General features: G+C 36.9%; 2 protein-coding genes, 1 long non-coding RNA gene and 2 other non-coding genes across 9 annotated transcripts; all 5 read left to right on the top strand.

Moving 5' to 3' along the window:
• The first annotated feature begins 619 nt into the window (after positions 1–619).
• Positions 620–1,761, top strand: LOC140783212 (uncharacterized). The gene is made up of 2 exons (XR_012108115.1): positions 620–774; positions 1,401–1,761. It is a non-coding gene; the product is annotated as an uncharacterized lncRNA (long non-coding RNA).
• Positions 1,024–1,104, top strand: LOC140785388 (small nucleolar RNA R12). The gene has a single exon (XR_012108444.1). It is a non-coding gene; the product is annotated as a small nucleolar RNA R12 (small nucleolar RNA).
• LOC140785377 (small nucleolar RNA SNORD24) lies at positions 1,196–1,278 on the top strand. Its single transcript, XR_012108434.1, has one exon. It is a non-coding gene; the product is annotated as a small nucleolar RNA SNORD24 (small nucleolar RNA).
• Positions 1,762–4,232: 2,471 nt separating the features above from the next.
• On the top strand, positions 4,233–10,385 carry LOC140783577 (TATA-box-binding protein). Its single transcript, XM_073130496.1, has 9 exons — positions 4,233–4,773; positions 5,341–5,428; positions 5,915–5,986; positions 6,962–7,012; positions 7,125–7,169; positions 7,273–7,365; positions 7,801–7,902; positions 7,986–8,059; positions 10,092–10,385. Coding segments are annotated over exons 1-9 (603 nt in total). The 5' UTR covers positions 4,233–4,696; the 3' UTR covers positions 10,093–10,385.
• A 1,105-nt stretch (positions 10,386–11,490) lies between these two features.
• LOC140783575 (TATA-box-binding protein) lies at positions 11,491–20,659 on the top strand. Of its 5 annotated transcripts, XR_012108155.1 has the most exons (11): positions 11,514–12,053; positions 12,629–12,716; positions 14,053–14,124; positions 16,051–16,101; positions 16,214–16,258; positions 16,362–16,454; positions 16,893–16,994; positions 17,080–17,153; positions 19,204–19,282; positions 19,845–19,940; positions 20,433–20,659. XR_012108155.1 is itself a non-coding variant. In XM_073130494.1 (10 exons), coding segments are annotated over exons 2-10 (603 nt in total). In that variant the 5' UTR covers positions 11,607–11,747; positions 11,905–11,976; the 3' UTR covers positions 19,205–19,577. The 5 variants fall into 5 exon arrangements, 3 of the variants coding, with proteins under 3 accessions (XP_072986594.1, XP_072986596.1, XP_072986595.1); XR_012108154.1 differs by lacking the exons at positions 19,845–19,940; positions 20,433–20,659 and adding an exon at positions 19,403–19,577 and having other exon boundaries at positions 11,491–12,053; XM_073130494.1 differs by lacking the exons at positions 19,845–19,940; positions 20,433–20,659 and having other exon boundaries at positions 11,607–11,747; positions 11,905–12,053; positions 19,204–19,577.
• Positions 20,660–21,236: the final 577 nt, after the last annotated feature.

Below are 21,236 nucleotides of genomic sequence, written 5' to 3'. Positions count from 1 at the left end.
TTTATTCAGTAATGAAATCAATCTCTTATAGTTGGTCATTGCTTTATTTTAGCTCTGGAAATTTTCTGAGACTCTTGTGGCAAGTCATGAAGCAAAAGAGTAGTCCTTGGAGTTGGAGGTACATTTTTGCATGAAAATTTTAAATGAATGATCTAAGGTTCTGTGATGCCTTTTATTAGTGTTGTTTAACCTCAAAAAATTGAGACTTATGTACAGAAGAGCCTAAATGGGGGATCCAAATGTGTGTCCTACCATGTGAAATTCAAAATTAAAGTGCTTAACTTAGTGGGAAAAAGTGAAATATGTAAAATAGGGAAGCTTAACAACTAATAAGAGTAAAATAGGGGGCTGTTATGCAAATAAAATCCAAATAAAATTATAAGATCAATTTCGTAGGAGCAAATACCGAAATACGAATACCCAATATGAAAATCCTGTTTATCAAGAGAACTTTTTGGGATTATATAAGGGAACCTAAATATTATTCAAATTTCAAACCAAAATTGAAATAACCAAAGAAAACCCTAATTAAGGGGATAACTTAACGTTATCATACACCGCGGGACACTGGAAGTCTATCGTGCCTATAAAAGCCAAACGATCGGGTCTTATCGACTCTATTCCTAGGGTTTTTCTCCGTCGCCTCCATCTCTGATATCCACGATTACCGTTTTAGATCTCAACCCCAAACCTTAGCTATACCCAGATCCTAGATCATCTACAGCTTTGCTGTCTTTGTTACTTCTTTGATCTAGATTTCACGCATTAGTTCCGGTATTCTGATCTCTGATTTTTTTCATGTGTATTTTTGGTTGTTTTTGAATTCGGCCTAATATTGCAATTGCTTGCTGCTGTGTTAAAATGCGGCAAGGAATCTATCGTTAGGCCAAATGATTTGTCTATCTTTAGCTCCGATACTCCTTTAATTACTCGTAGGATTTCTCGGTGACAAGGTAGATATATTTCTAGTCTATTTTGCAATCAAATTTAATTTATTTTTTATTTTGCATTCGAATGTTCATGGTGATGGGTGATGAAGTAAATCAGACGGATTCCCATTGATTTATACAAGATGATGTTATAAACCAGCTACTTCTGACTCACTATGCCATCCATTTTCTCTTTGGTAGATAAAAATTTTAGGTTTTTTGTTTGTGTTATAGTTTTCATAACTCTGATGGTGCCAAGTTTAATGAGCCTATGATGTGAGATAATATTTGCTACTCTTGATGGGTTTCACCCGTTTGATGATCGCGAACCACCAAGATCTCTGAGGCTCTGCTTTCCATTCCATCACCGCGAAGAAATATCAACGCGAATCAAAGATACATTTTATTTCTATAGATTTCACACTAAGTCTTGCTTATGGTCGAGAAATAAGAAATGGCTAACCATTGCAGGTAGTGGGGGTTTCACCAGCGCTCTTATAGAGGCTTGGACGTTGAGAAGCATATGATGCAAAAGACAATGAGAGCATGATGAAAGGCTGGTTCTCGTCCTAAGGCTTGGACGGAGATGAAATCATCTTGATCACATCTAAGAATGGACCCAAATAGTTAACAGGAGGAGGTTTAGTAAGCTTGAAAGGTCGGCAACTAGGGCGAGGAGGAAAGACGGGTCCCAACTCTTCTCTGGGCCAAACAAACGGACTAGGCCTGTACCATATCATTATTAGCTACCCTTTGCTCGCAAGTTATTGTAACGTTGACTAACTTATGCCATTAAGGAAGTGCCAATCATTAATCCAAGGGTTATGGCAAAGTAAGTTGTCTCGTACTCGCACATTGAAGATGCCCGACCCCCAATAGCGGAATGACCTCGAACAGGTCCAAGAGGCTAGGACCTTTCAAAGAGGTTAGCCCTACAAGGATCTCCCGTTTTGGACTGTTTTACTCCGTTTAGATACGATGGAAGATTTGATAATCCTCAAATCCCGAATGCCCAGCCAGAACAAAATCTCTTTGGGAGAATTAGTCCTCCAATCAATGAGACAGAGACCATATTTGTCTTGCCATGTCTCCCATAAAAATTTACGGGTTATCGTGGCAAATTTATTTAAAATTGAGTCCATTTAAATATTTGGCCGGATATAAATTTAGATATAGATATTAAACGGATAGGATAATTTTTGGGTATATATTTAAATTTTAAACGGATGGCATATATTTAGATTTTAAATGGATTAAATTTTAATTAAATTATGACACTTATTTTATAAACAATTTAATCCAAAATATTAAAAGTTTAAAAAATGCATGTTAACTACATTTTTAAATTTGTCAAATTAATCTCCATAAAAGATATAAAATAAATTATTAGTACTAATATTAATATGTATTATTTAAATACGTAAATTAAAATTTAAAAATTAATTAAAAAGTATGCAGGTAAAGAGATATGTGATATCGGTATTCGTATATGAAAAATTAAATAACTTGTATGAAAATGTTTTTGGTTTTGATTTTGATCTTTTCTTTGTATTAATCTTTTATCTCCCTCAATGATATAACTAAACTGGCCCAATTTTTCACTTGGCCAAATGAAACTAAGGCGATCGAATACAATGATTATTATACCCCTAATAAATATATCATATTATTAATTTTTAAATAAAAATAAATTAGAAAAGTAAATTATATGATTGCTCTCAACAAACTTAATCTCTCTTCTCTCCTCTTTCTGCCATTGTTATTCCCTCAAGATTTGTTGTCATTCCCTCAAGATTTATGCCTCACCTCTCTTCCTTCCTCTCTCCCCGTACCGTCACTGCTCCTCTCCCATTCCTCAGTCTTTTAGCGTGAGAATGGAAGTGAGCGGGAGGTCTCTTGGTCATGCAATCGTCACAGTCTCGATCTCGAGTCCTCCACTGCTCGTGACCTCATTAGTTCCTACTCTTTTTTTTTTCTATCTCTATCTCCATCCAAGAGAGCTAATATGGCTAAGGCGGTGGTCGTGACTACGACGAGCAATTTCGTGCTCTTGGCGCTTGTATTCCTCACCTTATGCAGATGCTCTGTGCAGTGGAAGGAGGTGAAGTCGCTAGAGAATCCTTATCACTCCAATAATAAGAATATGCAGCTCGAGAGACTGTGGTGATGACACATAGTTAGGTGTTATTGATCTTGGCTTTCTCAGGTGATCCAGTGGTTAGGTCGATTGCGCCATCATCCTCGCTGCTTCTGTTGCCACCGGGGAGATCGAGTCTAACTCCATTGCCATTGAGTATTCCATTGTCACCATCGTTGCCTCTACTGCCTAGTCGATCAAGTCCGACGTCGCCACCACCACTAGAGCAACTAATAGTAGTTGTTATGCCGTGGCTCGTTCGCCTTCATCTCCAACGCTTCCTTTGCCACCTGGTTGACCAATTCTAGCAGCATCATAGTTGCCAACCCCATCTCTGCCTCAGGGTCCGCCACGTCCTGCTCCACCTAGTCAGCCAAGTTTGAGAGCACCACAGTTATGTTGTGACCTGCCACCTATTTTGGCTTTGAAAGGGCCATGCTCATGGTCATCGGTGTTGCCGTCTTTGTTGCTAGGGATCAGAGCACCATCATTGTCGAGGTCGCTGCACTAGACAGCCACGGAGGAGGGAGGGCAGAAGTCGATGACGGTGAAAGAGAGGAAAATGATTGAAGATGATAAAGTGTTGGAAATTAAATTATATTATTATATATCTTTTTTATCTTAATTTAATTAAATGATCAAATAAGAATTATAAGGGCATTTAGGTCAGTTTGAATTAATTATGTCTGATATAACTGTCATGTAAATTAACTCGCCTAATATTTTTTTTAATGTTACACTAATAGAAAAGTGACATTAACCTTTCAAAAAAATTTAGGAGGTCACCTGGTAGAGTTTAGAAAGTGTTGAGATAATTAACTCCTTTTTTTTTTAATTACGGATTGAAAGTAAGAAGGTCGATCGAAATCTCGCTTTCTAAGAACTATGAGTAACTTTCCCAACAAATTGACAATCGTCTCCTATAGCCCTCTTCTACTGAACGAAGATCCGAAGCCTATTATCGTAAATTTTTCTACTTCCCCACCATACATTAAAGCCGCGAGATGACGACACGCACTTCGGACATGTTCCAGAACACAAGCGCTTTCGCTATAAATATCAACCACTCCAAACTGGCTACATTCGGTCAGGTTGCGTGTAACCGGCAGTAACCTTCCCCAGCCGGTGGCCTACTATAAATATGAGGCCAAGGGGTAGATAAGGCCGCCTCCGCGTTCCCATCTTATCCTCTCTCTCTTCCGACACCTCGCTCTTGAGGACCAGACGAAACCCTAAAACTAAAGGCGTCTCCTTTTACCTCCCAGATCTATTCCATTCCCTATAAAAGACCACAATTTTGAAACCTTCCCCTATTTGAAACTATCTTTTCGATTCTTTCCCGCTTAGATCTCTCGCTTTTCACCTCCGGAATGGGTTAGAAACCCTAGATCTCTCACAAGGTTGGTTGGGTTTGGTACCGAGCTGTGAACGAACTATAGATCTGTCGCCCCTTACCTCTCTTCTTGAGATTTCCGTTGCCTATCTCTTAAATCGATGCAATCGTTTTCTTAAATTGAAGAAAAAGGCATAGGCCTTTAAGAAATTTTTGTTGGATTAGATTAGAAAGGGGAAGATAAGAAATAATTTGCAAATTTGAGGACTTTTGGACGGATTACTGAGGGGGAAGAAGATGGCGGATCAGGGATTGGAGGGGAGTCAGCCAGTTGATCTATCAAAGCATCCTTCTGGCATTGTTCCCACGCTCCAGTAAGTATCTCTTCCTCCTCTTCTTTGAATTTTGATTGTAAAAGGAGCCTTCTAAATATTCTTGAGTTCTTAGGACTACATCATTTGAACTCAATTATCTGCAAGATCTGGTGAAGGATACCAATATTTCGTTTTATTTAGATGGGCAAAGATCGACTTGAATTATTCTTGACCAACTAATTAGCGCCTAATCTATTATGCTGGATGTATAGCTGGATTATGCTGGATGCTCATATTCTCGATTTGCTGGTCCAGCAAAAAAATAAATTATTGAGCTTTATTGCTCCCGTATTTTTTTTAGAAGCTTCTCGGTGCATCTGACCGTTATTGTAGGCATTGGAATGTATACTGAACTCTCAGTTATATTTTTGGGCATTGAAAAAATATATATCATTTTGTTGTTGGAATGCCACATATAGACATCAGGTGATATTAAGAGTCTATATGCTTTTATCCATCTGTTTCCTGCTCTTTGCTGTTACTGACAAAAGGGTTTGCTCAAATTTTTGTTCACCGTCATATAATATGCGATGTTCTAGGTTCTTATATTGCACATTTAATACCCAGGAATATTGTTTCAACTGTCAATTTGGATTGCAAATTGGACCTGAAAGCCATAGCCTTGCAAGCCCGTAATGCAGAATACAATCCGAAGGTATAGCTCAGATGATGGTAATCCTTTCCCTTAATCTAATCAACATCTTATTTATTTGTTTCTCTTTGTTCATTGGCTCTATGGTGACTAGTATTCTAAATTTTTAAAAGAAAGAAATAAGGGATACAAACTTCCTCTTGTTCATATGCCTTTCTACCCAGGAGGATTGATTCGTTGCAATCCAATCAGCGGCAAGTTTATTGGGTGGTTATTTTGTGCATTAGAATTTAGAAGAACCCTTTTGATATTACTTGATTCTGTAAGCAGTGTGTTGTAGGACTTGTCATGCAAATTGTCAATGCTATAGCCTAGAAGCATACTTTTCTTCATCTTGTATGGCATACTATATAAAGTTAGATTAAGTTACATATGAAAAATATGTTTTAAGGATATTATATTATGTACAATAACAAATATTAACTTTGAACAATAAACCGGATGGAGCATAAAGTTCTATTTGTTAACTAACTTTGACCTCTTCTACAGCGTTTTGCAGCAGTTATTATGAGAATAAGAGAACCAAAAACTACAGCATTGATATTTGCATCAGGAAAAATGGTTAGTTGGCTTCTTTTTGTGTAAATGAGAATTTACATGTGTTGCTTATAATTAACATCTTAGATCGTTTGATTTATTATAGTTAATTTCCTTTTCCACTAGGAACTAGAGTTTGTAGATCTTTGTTTACATGGAGTGCTTGATAGCTGTACAGTTTTTGCTTTGAGCGGTATATTTTATTCTTTTCGAATTGTAGTGAATAAGTATTTATTATGTACTTGTGTTGTAAGAGCTGAGCATTTATCTTTCTCTATAAATTTAGAGTGCGAGTGCATAAAAAGCTCATCAAGATTAGAAGATTATTTTATGTGATTAAAAATATTACTATGTATATTGATCACAATTTCCTTGTGCAAGCTTACTAAGGTTGACGCTGGAACTTCTAGAGGACGGAAATAATTGTCGACAAGACGATGAAACACACACCACTCCAAGGAAACCAGCAAGATATAGAATGACTCCTCATTTACCTTTCATGATGATCAGAAAGAGATATAGATTAAACAATCATGAAAAGAAACACAATTGAGATTAAGAAGATATTCCAACCAAAATTACACTTTCAATAGAAGATAATAATCCCTTTTGGCAGAAGCAAAACAACATATATATGAACTCCCAAATGTACTAATCGCTTAAGAAAGAAAAAAACCTAACCTAAAAAAACTCTTTAAAAATTTTTAAGTCGGATTAAGAATTTGCTTCGAGCGTTTGAACAGCTTGGTGGGCTTTCGGACGCGTCGGAGAAGTGTGCTCTATATCTGAAATGTCATTAGAGTGTTCAAACGCACTGGCCAATTTGCCGATGCGTTTGAACGAAAATTTGGCTATTCTAATGCACGGCTAAAAAAAAGTCCTGTGTCATGCTCTCTAAGTTGAAAAAGACTTGTCCCTAAGTCACCACCTTTAATTTCTTTAGCATATGGCATTATTGCTATTGTAAAGTCCTGTAATATTACTTTTATGCATGACCAGGTTTGTACTGGAGCAAAAAGTGAACAGCAATCGAAACTTGCAGCACGAAAGGTACTTGACGGTAGTAGAACACTGATTTTAACAGTACTGGGATTATTATTCCTTTCTATTGTTTTGTTTTTTATGAATAAAATTAATCAGATGCTTTTCTTTTGGTATTCAGTATGCTCGTATTATTCAAAAGCTTGGTTTTCCAGCTAAATTCAAGGTAGCTATTTATGCAGTTTAGGTTTCTGATTCCGTATCTCTTTTTGTCTGGCTGTCATGCTGTGATTTTCATGCTCTCACTACCTTATATTTTTGGATTTTAGGATTTCAAGATTCAGAACATTGTTGGTTCGTGCGATGTCAAATTTCCAATAAGACTCGAGGGCCTTGCATATTCTCATGGGGCTTTCTCCAGTGTGAGTTGTGCTTCATGTTGTTTAATATTTTTTGTTGCAGACCGAATATACTACTATTGACCACCTTCTACATCTGTGGTCTTCATTTTATGATTCTGATTTTTAGTTGTGATAATCTTTATGATCATATTATAAAAGGATGTTCTTTTTATTTCTGCCATGCGCCCACTGATTATTTGGTTGGCGTTAAGTTTGCAGTCCTTGTTTCATTCGATTTTGACAACCATGGAAGACTTTAGGTCTTAATGTGCACTTGTGCTCCTTCCAACATATTATCTGTTTTATAATCAACATTTAATTTAACAATGGTGCAATCCTTGATTTAGTCAACATGATGGTAGACAAATTATCTCTAGTTTTTCTGTTACTTCTTTTGTGGTCTCTCCAAGTGGATTCCTATTCTTAATGCAGCTGCTTGTTGGTTCCTTTCTATAGTATGAACCAGAACTATTTCCTGGTCTGATCTATCGAATGAAACAACCAAAGATCGTGCTTCTCATATTCGTTTCTGGCAAGATTGTTCTCACGGGAGCTAAGGTGAATTTCCTGCATGGCAAAAACTATTGAGGCATTCATTATTGTGTCTATCAGATCTCATCTATCTTTGATCTGATATTCAGGTGAGAGATGAGACATACACTGCCTTTGAAAATATTTACCCAGTGCTCACGGAGTTCAGGAAAAGCCAGCAATGGTATGTGCAAATTCTTATGACCATTATAATTTATATTCTGGAACGAAAGAAGGTTAAAATGCTTTAGGAAGACTCAACAGTATTCTCCAACTGTGTTAAGGTTTATTCGGTAGTTTTTTTCTCATAGTATTGTATTCTCAAAATGATACTTCATTCTTACTGTTGAATCACCATAATGTCCTTGATAAGAGATGCAAACAGACTCAATGCGTGTCATGAGTATGGTTTTTTTAAAAGATTGCAGATGGTAGGCGGACAGACAAGGGATTATGTAGTGCCTAGGCACTAGCGGGTACCCAGAATTCAGAACGATTGAATAATAAACAAATAAAATAAATAATAATTAGAGGAGTTAAAATTGATACCTACAATTTGAACAATGTACGCATTCTTGTTAAGAACTACAGTAAGCTATTAGAATCTACTAATTCATCAACATGTACATATTTTTTAAATTTCAGTGTCAATATATATTAAAATATTGCTAAGTCGACCACCTAGGCAGGACTTAAGCGGAGTCTAAGGCGGGAGCCTAATCATGGAAGTTTTTAAAACAATGGTCATGATTGGATATCATATGCATCTTTATTTCTTCAGCTTGTTCCTATTACTATGCCTTAGAATATCTTCTGAAGGTTGTAGGACAGAAGTCTGGAGACCTTTGTGTGGAGCTTGCATAAAATTATAAATGTTGATTTATGTGCACTTAAGTGTGCTCTTGTGTCTATAGACTGCACCATTGTTAATGTCTCTTAAGATGGTGCCAGTAACTTGTATATTTGGGACACACTTGTTTGATGCAGATATGGCCATAACGTGATGTGTAATTTAGGATTGCCTCCTGCACTCATGTTGTTGTCTTGGGTTTGAGCCATGGATAAAGCTTTCTAGCAACAGCATTAAGGCTGCATATATTTTGCCTTCCCTAGACCCTGGCTTATCGCAGGCTTGTGCAGTGGGACTTGCTTTTTTATGTTTAGAAGCAGTGCTAATAAATGGAGGGTGGTTGTATGAGAACAGTGAACATTCAGTATTAGTTTATGCAATAGATCATCTCATCAGAGAATTGCACATCATTGTGACTGCAAACTCAGCCTAATTTGTGACAATAAAAGATCCCTGCCTTTGACATTGATTTTGGTGAGATGCAGTATTCTAGGTCTCCCGGAGGATTGAGTGAATTTGTTGCAAATGCACTTATAGCCCTCTTTCAAGGACCGCAGCAAATGGAGCATATCCTATTGAACTCATCTAATTGGCTCACTTAAATCTAGGGCATCTTTAAACATGGCTCGCGTTTGAGCTCACTCTACTTTTTACTGTATTTTGACAAGATCATATAATTGGCTCTATTATTGGGGACTGCTGCTCAGCCTAGAAGTATGATCTGCAGCTAGGTGCTGAGAGGATAGCCTCTTATGAAGTTCTGCTTTGGAGTGGTGAAGAAAAAATTGAAGAAACCTGTGAAATTATTTTGGATTCGAAGATTATTAGATGGGGAGACACTGAGTGCTGACAAGGACAACGTCTAACTTGACACCTAGAACAATGTGTCAATGGTTCACAAGAGGGATAGATGGTGGCTCTGATAGCATGGTTAATGTGGTTATGATCCCCCCTCATGGAGCATCACTGACCCTGAAAGGGTTTGGGCATTTAAACAGGAGTCTAGGACAATTGGAAATATATGAAATGATTCACATGGAAAGGTAGAAGGGTGAGGAAAGGCAAAATTGTTGATGTGGCTTTGAATTTAACTAAGTTGTTGATGTTCAAGCTTATAACTTTGTGTGTTATCTGGTTTGGCTTGTTTAATAGCAGTGCGCGTTCAGCTGTTAGCTGATTTAAGTAATCCATTCAATGAAATCAAAGGAGCTTGTTTTGAACTCCACCTGATTTTGTAGGAAGTTGGGTGCTCGTGATGCTTTACTCATATATATCTCTTCTACTGTTCTAGTCCTGTTGTGCTTTTCTGAAATCTGCCTTACTTTATTGGTATGAGAACTAAGTGCTTGCATCCCTTTTTGTGCAGATAAATACTGGAGATGGTTGCATATGGAGTGGGTCCCGACCATTTGCTGCTAATGTCATTAAATTCAACTGTATATAGATGAAGGCCCTGCTTGATGCTAACAGGACTTGTTCTTCCGAGTGTTTGTTGTTTATGTATCCGAGTTTTGAAAGAATGTCCAATTGTTCATGTTTTCTCCCAAATTCTTGTTGAATAGCTTTTTCAGAATAGACTGAGCAACAGTAGGCACAGCTTGTTGTGATCATGTTCCTACGGATGCTAGACACTATGAAAAATCTAACAATTTTCTCTTCATTTGAACGGTTGATGCTCTCAGATAATTGTGGACTTGTATCTAACTAGTGGTGATGATATTGGATAGTAAGACCAGTATAAATTTGTTGAGAGTAGAATGGTGAACCAATCACTACTCCTTGTGTCTCTGATTGTATGACCGATGCATTTCAAAATGATGTCAATTTCTAATGTTGCAACTAGGTCAAATCTAAACATTCATTTGATTGATGAGATGTCAAATGGTTAAGATGTAGACCAACTGACAAGAGTACCATATGAATACTACTTCTAGTGCTCAAAGTTTCTAACAATTCATCTAATCAACATGCTAGCATTGTAGCCTCCACAAGCTACTACCTCTTGGTGTCACTTTCCCCTTCTATCCGCCTATCAACATGCTAGCCTTGGACGATAAGCGAGTGAATGAATCATCTTTAACCACATCTAAGTGGTGGGGTTTTCTAATGTAGTCATCAGGCGTCACTGGGCAGGGTAAAGCATAGTATTCACGAGTCGGTCGAAATTTTCCTAGCCAAAAATATTAGCCGGAGGAGGTTCGGTGGCATTTTTCTTTCGTAGAGTTGGAGACTCCTAAACTAGTTCAGTAATTAAATATTTTTTTATATTCTTTATATCTAATCAAATTTATTCTTAAAAAACGTAAGACTAAAAAATAAAATTAACTAATTAAATTCGAACAAACCAAAAAATGCGGTAAGTAAGTAAGTAAGTATATTACTCTTTTTTTTAATCTCTTTCAATAATATAACTTAGACTCAGGCCCCACTTTTCTAAACAAAAACATAAAACCAATTGAAAGTACGAAGGTCGATTGCAATCTCCCATCGAAGAAGTATTAGATTCTTTAAAAAAAAAAGTAGTATTAGATAACTTTCCCAACAAATTGACAATCTTGTCCTCCAATCCTCTTCTAATAAACGAAAATCCGAAGCCCATTATCATAATTTTATCAAGAGGGCACCGAAGCCACTAAGCGCACGGAAGTGTTCCAGAAGACTCGCGACTTCGCTTTAAATACCATCCTCTCCAAACCGGCTATATCCAGTCAGGTCACGGTGTAGCCGATAGTAACCTTCCCCAGCCGGTGGCCTAGTATAAATGAGAGGCCAAGGGATAGATAAGGCCGCCTCCGCGTTCCCATCTCATCCTCTCTCTCTTCCAATACCTCGCTCTTGAGGACCAGACGAAACCCTAAAACTAAAAGGCTTCTACTTTTACCTCCCGATCTATTCCATTCCCAATAAAAGACCACAATTTTGAAACCCTCTCCTATTTTAAACGATCTTTTCAGCCCTTTCCCGCTTAGATCTCTCGCTTTCCATCTCCGGAATGGGTTAGAAACCCTTGATCGCTCACAAGGTTGGTTGGATTTGGTACCAAGCTGTGAACGAACTATAGATCTGTCGCCTCTTACCTCTCTTCTTGAGATTTCCGTTGCCGATCTTTAAATCGATACAATCGTTTTATTAAATTGAAAAAAAAGGTCTAGACTTTTAAGAAATTTTTGTTGGATTAGATTAAAAAGGTGAAGGATAAGAAATAGTTTGCAAAATTGAGGACTTCTTGACGGATTATTGTGGAAAAGAAAATGGCGGATCAGGGATTGGAGGGGAGCCAGCCAGTTGATCTGTCGAAGCATCCTTCTGGCATTGTTCCCACGCTCCAGTAAGTTTCTCTTGCCCTTCTCTTTGAATTTTGGTTGTAAAAGGAGCCTTCTAAATATTCGCGAGTTATTGGGACTATTTCATTTGAACTCAATTATCTTTAAGAACTGGTGAAGGATAACAACATTTTGTTCTATTTAAATGGGAAAATATCGACTTGAATTATTCTTGACCAACTAATTAGGGCCTAATCCATTATGCGGATGTTAGCTGAATTTTTCTGGATGCTTATATTCTCGATTTGCTGGTCCAGCAAAAAAAAAATTGAGCTGTATTTCTCCTCTAAAAAAATTTGAAACTTCTTGGTGCAACTGACGGTTATTGTGGTCATTGGATTGTATGCTGAACTCTCAGTTATATTTTTGGGCATTCTAAAAAAATCTCATTTGTTGTTGGAATCCAAATTTAGACATCTGGTTATATTGAGAGTCTATATGCTTTTATCCATCTGTTTCCTGAGGATATTTATTCTCTTTGTTGTTACTGCAATGCGTAAGGGTTTGATTAAATTTTTCTGTGCCTTCATATAATAATATGCGATGTTCTAGGTTCTTACAGTGCCCCTTTAATATCCAGAAATATTGTTTCTACTGTCAATTTGGATTGCAAATTGGACCTGAAAGCCATAGCCTTGCAAGCCCGTAATGCAGAGTACAACCCAAAGGTATGGCGCAGATGTTGATGTTCCTTTTCTTTTCTCTAATCAACATCTTATTTATTTGCTTCTCTTTGTTCATTGGCGTTATGACTAGTATTCTAATCTTTTTTGAAAGAAAGAATTAAAGGGCACAGACTTTCTCTTGTTCATATTTTTTTATCTTCCACACGAAAGAGCATTTCTTGGTCCTCTACTTGGCTTACAATTTGCAACTCTTTCTGATATTTAGTACGCATCCTCACATTAGTTGGTCCTAAGCCAGATTTTCGTGCATATCCACCCAGGGAGATTGGTTTGTTGCAATCCAATCAGATGCAAGTTTATCGAGTGGTTATTTTGTGCACTAGAAGAACCCTTTCGATAGTAGTTGTTTTTGTAAGGATTGTGTTGAAGGACTTGTCATTGCACACTGTCAATGGTAGAGCCTAGAAGCATCCTTTTCTCCATCTTGTGCGGTAGACTATATAAAATTAGATCAAGTTACCTATGAGAAGTATGTTTAAGGAGATTATATTTTCAGTGTTCTGAAAATGGTAGAGCCTAGATTTGGCGGTCGCCATGTCGGTGTGGGACACTGACCGCCTCGCCATCCGACTATGCTATCGGCACGCGGGGGAGGGGGTGGGGGGAGGGGGAAGAAACAGAGGAGGAGAGTGAAATGGAAGGGTTTGAGAGTTACTTGTCATAATCTGCTTGCCGCCGTCATCCTTTTGCTGCCGTTGCTTGTCGCCTCCACTTAATGCCACTTGAGAACTGAGTGATCAAGAGAGGAAGTGAGGGGGAGAGATGGTGGGTTTAAGGCTTAGATCAAAAGAGGGAGTGAGGGAGATTTTTTTTAATTTTAAAAAAATAGCTTACTCGTTAGTCAACCAACCTGCAACCTGCCACCCATTAGCAACAAACCCTTAAAAAGAATTGTCTTTTATTCTGTTGGAGGTTTGTTGCTTAGTTGTGCAGAGCAACTTTGTTAGGAAGTAGACTAGATGGAGTCTGATGGTGGCAAGAGAGCTACTTATCTTGAATGGGTTCACATTTGAGGTGGGAAGTGGGTTAGGTTTAGGTTTTAGGGTTTAGTGGACTATTAAAAAAATTATATATTTACTATTTTAGTATATAGTATATATCATATATAGTTATGTAATCTTTTATATATATTAAAAGTACTAGACCAACTTGGCGCCCTACTTTGTCTAGGCGCTGGGCGGTGGGGTGACTGACCACTATCCACAGCCGCCTTTCAATACACTGTATATTATGTATAATAAAAAATATTAACTTTGAACAATAAATCAGATGGAGTCTAAAGTTCTATTTGTAAACTAACGTTTGACATCTTCTACAGCGTTTTGCAGCAGTTATCATGAGAATAAGAGAACCAAAAACTACAGCATTGATATTTGCATCAGGAAAAATGGTTAGTTGGCTTCTTTTTGTGTAAATGAGAATTTACATGTGTTCATTATAATTAACATCTTAGATCGTTTGATTTCTTATAGTTAATTTTCTTTTTCCACTAGGAACTAGAGTTTGTAGATCTTTTGTTTAGATGGAGTGCTTGATAGCTGCATAGTTTTTTCTTTGAGTGGTAGATTTTGTTCTATTCGAATTTTAGGGAAGTACTTAATGTACTTGTGTTGTAAGAGCCGAGCATTTATTTTTCTCTATAAATTTAGAGTGCGAGTGCATAAAAAGCTTATCAAGATTAGAAAAAACTTATGCTCGAAATTACTTTACACCCACTTGTACTTTAAAAAGTTTCAAACTAGTTCTTATACCTACGGCTAAACTAAAACTGTCAATTTCGTTGTGAAAGTTAATGTAGCGTGCCCAAATGATCAAAATGCTCCTGTCATGTTTATTAGGGAAAATAGATGGGTTTTTTATTTGAAATTTTTAACCCCATATTTGTCTTGTTTTTAGATGTGATATTATTATTAAACTTTTTTAAAAATTAGGTTTAATAAAACTTACTATATAGTAGGCATTTTTTAAAGAGACATAAATGTTTATATAAGAGTGGAAGGGCATTTTTGTTCATAAAAATTAAAAATGGAGAGATTTTAGTCCGCTATTTAATTTTAAAACATTTTTGGCCTGGCGTTCTGTAATTTGAATGGAAAAGCTAATAGTCTCATTTTAGTTGTAAATACATAGGCTAGTTTAAGACTTTTTAAAATACAAGGGGATAAAGTTATTTTAGGCATAACTACAAGGGAGTAAAAGGTATTTAATACAAAATATTACTATGTTTATTGATCACAATTTCCTTGCGTATATTCACAGAATTTTGGCCATTTGAATACACAACTAAAAAAAGTCTCGAGTCGTGCTTCCTTGTTTTAAAAAGACTCGTCCTTGAGTCACCACTTGTAATGTCTCCAAAATATGATGTCGGATCAGCGACATTAAAGGTTGTAGAGACACCATAATTAGCTTGAAGCTTTATCTTGTAAGCATTATTGCCTACGTTTAGTATTACTTTGAATGGACTAATAACTCTAGGCATCAATTTCCCTCAAACCTTTCTTTGTGTAGGTGAATCCATTCCAGATCTCCATCTTTAAATGCTGCAGGCTTCCGATGTTTGTCGCAACGCGTTTGTTACTTCTCATTCTGCTTGATTATCTTTTGTCTTGTGCAACTTTTTAATATCTTTTGCCCTTTGTTCAGCATTTGCACTTAAGTTCTCCAATGTAGGCATAGTTGCTAAGTCCAACAGACTAAGAGGTAGATTATGCATTTTTATCTAGTGTTTTTCTATTACATGTTAGTAATTTGTTCTTTTACATGTATTAATTTATTACCATATCCTGTTTTTCAGCAGAGGTTGAAGGAAAAGAAAAGCATTTTCATATAGGATAAGCACCATTTATCATGATTGGTAGCGTATACAATATGCTGTAAATCAGAATCATTTGTTAGAGATGTGTCAAGTGGGTGAAAAGAGAAAACGATTGTGTCATTTCTGTCTGCTTAATTATATGATGGGTAATATACATACATACATATACATACGTACGTACTTACTTACATAGGTACGTACATACATACATACATATACATACATACATACATACTTACATAGGTACGTACATACATACATATATATATAACATAGTTACTGGTTGGGACTAAAGGCTTTGTTGATGTTTTTGCATTCTTGGTCATCAACTGGTTGTGCCAAACTTGTGTCTGAAAACCTTTGGTCTTTTCTGAAGGGTCCATAATTTTTTTGTTGCTTTATGAATTCTCTTGATAGTTTTGCAATTGCAGTTCTCTATTTTGTTGGTTATTGCTATTGTAAAGTCCTGTAATATTCTCACTTTCTATGCATGGCCAGGTTTGTACTGGAGCAAAAAGTGAACAGCAATCGAAACTTGCAGCACGAAAGGTACTTGGTGGCAGTAGAACACTGATTTTAACAGTACTGGGATTATTATTCCTTTTTATTGTTTTGTTTTTTATGAATAAAATTAATCAGATGCTTTTCTTTTGGTATTCAGTATGCTCGTATTATTCAAAAGCTTGGTTTTCCAGCTAAATTCAAGGTAGCTATTTATGCAATTTAGGTTTCTGATTCTGTATCTCTTTTTGTCTGGCTGTCATGCTGTGATTTTCATGCTCTCACTACCTTATATTTTTGGATTTTAGGATTTCAAGATTCAGAACATTGTTGGTTCGTGCGATGTCAAATTTCCAATAAGACTCGAGGGCCTTGCATATTCTCATGGTGCTTTCTCCAGTGTGAGTTGTGCTTCATGTTGTTTAATATTTTTTGTTGCAGACCGAATATGCTACTATTGACCACCTTCTACATCTGTGGTCTTCATTTTATGATTCTGATTTTTAGTTGTGATAATCTTTATGATCATATTATAAAAGGATGTTCTTTTTATTTCTGCCATGCGCCCACTGATTATTTGGTTGGCGTTAAGTTTGCAGTCCTTGTTTCATTCGATTTTGATAACCATGGAAAACTATAGGTCTTAATGTGCACTTGTGCTCCTTCCAACATATTATCTTTTTGATAATCAACATTTAATTTAACAATGGTGCAATCCTTGATTTAGTCTTAACATGATGGTAGACAAATTATCTCTAGTTTTTCTGTTATTTTTTTGTGTGGTCTCTCCAAGTGGATTCCTATTCTGAATGCAGCTGCTTGTTGGTTCCTTTCTATAGTATGAACCAGAACTATTTCCTGGTCTGATCTATCGAATGAAACAACCAAAGATCGTGCTTCTCATATTCGTTTCTGGCAAGATTGTTCTCACGGGAGCTAAGGTGAATTTCCTGCTTGGCAAAAACTATCGAGGCATTCATTATTGTGTGTCTATCAGATCTCATCTATCTTTGATCTGATATTCAGGTGAGAGATGAGACATACACTGCCTTTGAAAATATTTACCCAGTGCTCACGGAGTTCAGGAAAAGCCAACAATGGTATGTGCAAATTCTTATGACCATTATAATTCTTATTCTGGAACGAAACAAGGTTAAAATGCTTTAGGAAGACTCAACAGTATTCTCCAACTTTGTCAAGGTTTATTCCGTTGTTTTTTTCTCATAGTATTGTATCCTCAAAATGATACTTCATTCTTACTGTTGAATCATCATTATATTTTTGATAAGATGCAAACAGACTCAACGTGTGTCATGATTAAGGTTTTAAAAGATTGCAGATGGTTGGCGGACGGACAAGGGATTATGTATTGCCTAGGCACTAGGCGGGTACCCAGATTCAGAACGATTGAATAATAAACAAATAAAATAAATTATAATTAGAAGAGTAAAAATTAATACCTACAATTTGAACAATGTACACATTCTTGTTAAGAACTATAGTAAGCTAGTAGAATCTACTAATTTATCAACATGTACAATATTTTTTAATTTCAGTGTCAATATATATTAAAATATGATATGAGATGCTAAGTCGACCACCTAGGCAGGACTTAAGCGGAGTCTATGGTGGGAGGTTAGTTGCGGAAGTTTTAAAAACTATGGTCATGATTGGATATCATATGTATATTTCTTCAGCTTGTTCCTATTACTATGCCTTACAATATCTTCTGAAGGTTGTAGGACAGAAGTTTATACTTTTGTGTGGAGCTTGCTTGAAATTATAAATGTTGCTTTATGTGCACTCAAGTGTGCTCTTCTGTCTACAAACTGCACCATTGTTAATAACTCTTAAAATGGTGCCAGTAACTTATATATTTGGAACATACTTGTTTGATGCAAATATGGCCATAACTTGATGTATACTTTAGGCTTGCCTCCTTGCACCCATGTGGTTGGTGGTCTTGGATTTGAGTCATGGGAAAATCTATCTAGCAATGGCATTAAAGGCTGCATATATTTTGCCTTCCCTGGACCCTGGCTTATCGCAGGCTTGTGGAGTGGGACATGCTTTTACATGTTTAGAAGAAGTGCTAACAAAGGAAGGGTGGTTATATGAGAACAGTGAGCATTCTGAATTAGTACATGCAATAGATCATCTCAATCAGAGAGAATTGCACATCATTGTGACTGCAAACTCTTAGCCTAAGTTGTGACAATAAGCGATACTTGCTTTTGACATTGAATTTGACCAGATGCAGTATTCTAGGTTTCTCAGAATGAGTGAATTTGTTGCAAATGCACTTGTAGCCCTCTTTCAATGAATACAACAAATGGAGCGTATCCTATTGAACTCATCTAGTTGGCTCACTTAAAGCTAGGGCATCTTGTAACTTGACTCATGTTTGAGCTCACTCTACCTTTTACTGTATTTTGACAAGTTCAAATAATCGGTACCCTATTATTGGTGAGAGAAAGACTCGACATGTGGAGGCATTGATGGGGACTGCTGCTCAGTCTAGGAGTATGGTCTGCAGCTAGGTGCTGAGAGGATAGCCTCTTCTGAAGTTCTGCTTTGGAGTGGTGAATGAAAAATTGTAGAATTTGACCTGTGAAATTGTTTTGGGATTTGAAGATTAGTAGAGAGGGAGACACTGAGTGCTGACAAGGAGAACGGCAAACTTGACACCTAGAATAATGTGGCAATGGTTCACAAGAGGGATAGATGGTGGCTCTGACAGCATGGTTAATGTGGTTATGATCCCCCCTCCGGGAGCATCACTTACCCTAAAAGGGTTTGTACATGTCAAAAGCAGGAGTCTTAAGACAACTGGAAATATGCGAAACGATTTACACAGAAAGATATAAGGGTGAGAGACAGCAGAGTTGTCAACGTAGCTTTGAATTTAACTAAGTTGTTGATATTCAGGCTTAGAACCTTGTCTGTTATGTGGTTTGGGTTGTTTAATAGCAATACACGTTCAGCTTTTAGCTGATCTAAATAATCCATTCAATGAAATTAAAGGAGCTTGTTTTGAACTCCACCTGATTTTGTAAGAAATTTGACTCTATATCTCTTCTTGTGTTGTGCTTTTCTGAAACCCGCCTTACTTCATTGACTAATGTTATGCTTGCATTCCATTTCGTGCAGATAAATACTGGAGGTGGTTGCATATGGAGAGGGTCCCGACCATTTGCTGCTAATGTCATTTAATTTCGACTGTATATAGGTGAAGACCCTGCTTGATGCTAACATGACTTGTTCTTCCGAGTGTTTGTTGTTTATGTATCTGAGTTTTGAAAAAATGTCCAGCTGTTCATTTAGTGTCTCACAAATTCATGTTGAATAGCCTTTTCAGGATAGACTGAGCAACAGTAGGCAGCTTGTTGTGATCCTGTTCCTACAGATGCTAAATGTAACAATTTTCTCTTCATTGAATGATGCTGATGCTCCCAGATAATTGTGGACTAGTATCTAACTAGTGGTTATGACATTGAATAATAAGACCAGTATAAATTTGTATAGCTGTTTACAATTTGTTGAGAGTAGAATGGTGAACCAATCACTACACCTTGTGTGTCTGGTTGTTTACTGATGCATTTCAAAATGATGTCAATTTCTAATGTTGCAACTAGGTCAAATCTAAACACTCATTTGATTGAGAAGAGGTCAAATGGTTAAAGATGTAGACCCGCGAACACAGTACCATACATACGAATACTACTTCTAGTGCTCAAAGTTTCTAACAATTCATCTAATCATTTGATGATGCAGAAACTTTCTTGGTGTAGGTTTAATCCCAGCACACCTACTCCTGGAAGCATCGATGAGGAACTTAATTGGAGATTTCCATTGGTGTCACTCCAGTCTGGAGCTTGAATCGGAGGGTAGGTAATAAGCCTTTCAGGTGAAAGAACAGTGAAAAAAGAACACCTCTCCATTACTACAAACTTCATTCCACAACCTAATGTTCCTCTCTACCAACATACACACCATTGTCAACGCCCTAAATATGAGAGCACACAAATTGTCAAACCAAAGTGGTTCGCTAAGCATTTAACAAGCGCAAAGATGAACAGATTCCATTCCTGTTCAGCTCAATCACCCATTTGTTCTAAGATAAAAAATAAAAAAAAAGTTTACCAAGTTCCACCATCAGTACCCTGTTGTGATGCATGCATGGTGTTTGTTATCCACCACTAGACTTTTCATCTCGTCATCCTGTCCGCCATTTTCATGTTGTAGTGGTGTTGAAAGGTTGAAATTTGTACTCCACCCCTATTTATAACTAAATTGGAACGCGGTAAATTTCTACTATTTCTTGTTCCAATGACAACTTAGTATTTAATAATGGTGATGGATTTGAAATGTGGGAGCAGGAGCACAGCCAGCTGTGGCAGAATTGGATGTTATATATGGATGAGGCCCTCCGCCCCCTGGCCTTCAGAAAACTTCAGAACAGAGTAAATGGCAGCAGCTTCAACTGGGTCCCTCCTCTTTCTTATTCTTTTTTCTGTTCTTATCACATGCCTTGGTTCTTTCTTTCTCTCTTTCTTTCTTTTCCCTTTTTTTTGAAAATAAAAATAAAAATAAAAAATTGACCACACTTTTGGTCTTCTCTTTTTCAGAGTATGTATCCAAGGCATTTGTTAGTTTATTGGGAGAGATGTAAAACCTCTTAGTATTATTAAGTTTAAGTTTATAAGTAGTCTCAATTTTGGTCTTAACGAAAAACGAAAGGGTGGAAAATTCTCCGCAGAGCAGAGTGCAGGAATTTTCTCTGCAGCTGATTGGCTGCCATAGAACAACAAATATCTCCAACTGGGCTGCAGTAGATTCCTGCAACCTGTGATGCAGAAGATCTGATCTGCTCCCTAGAATAAGACGTCGGAAGGCATCTTAATCCGACGGTCCTGATTTGATCTGGTGCTGTACATGTCACATTGGGTTCCACTTTCCACGAGATTTTTCGTTTTTGTGCCTCTTTTGCAAACGAGCTCTTGAGTTTTGACATGTTTTACAAATTGGCTCCTCTCTTTTATTATATTTGTTAAAAGATTAGTTTCCCTTAGTTTTTACTAAAAGCCCGTTGCTCTCTCCCTCTCTCACTCGATACTTCTTTTTTTTTCTAACAAAACTGCCAATATTGCATATTAGTAAGAGTTAAGACGTCCGGTTTTTCA

The sequence above is a fragment of the Typha latifolia genome, chromosome 3, assembly GCF_019914945.1.
Source record: "Typha latifolia isolate L0001 chromosome 3, TyphaL0001v2, whole genome shotgun sequence".
NCBI lineage: Eukaryota > Viridiplantae > Streptophyta > Magnoliopsida > Poales > Typhaceae > Typha > Typha latifolia.
Note: the sequence above shows the minus strand (reverse complement) of the source record. Positions and strands in the feature narration are given on the sequence as shown.

Excerpts from the sequence above, each read along its gene's own strand:
- LOC140783577 (XM_073130496.1), top strand. The coding sequence starts at position 4,697 with ATGGCGGATCAGGGATTGGAGGGGAGTCAGCCAGTTGATCTATCAAAG. Across the intron at positions 5,429-5,914 it reads ATGCAGAATACAATCCGAAG|CGTTTTGCAGCAGTTATTAT; the intron begins GTATAGCTCAGA and ends CCTCTTCTACAG. Across the intron at positions 7,170-7,272 it reads GTTTTCCAGCTAAATTCAAG|GATTTCAAGATTCAGAACAT; the intron begins GTAGCTATTTAT and ends TTTGGATTTTAG.
- LOC140783575 (XM_073130493.1), top strand. The coding sequence starts at position 11,977 with ATGGCGGATCAGGGATTGGAGGGGAGCCAGCCAGTTGATCTGTCGAAG. Across the intron at positions 12,054-12,628 it reads GGCATTGTTCCCACGCTCCA|AAATATTGTTTCTACTGTCA; the intron begins GTAAGTTTCTCT and ends TTTAATATCCAG. Across the intron at positions 14,125-16,050 it reads TATTTGCATCAGGAAAAATG|GTTTGTACTGGAGCAAAAAG; the intron begins GTTAGTTGGCTT and ends ATGCATGGCCAG.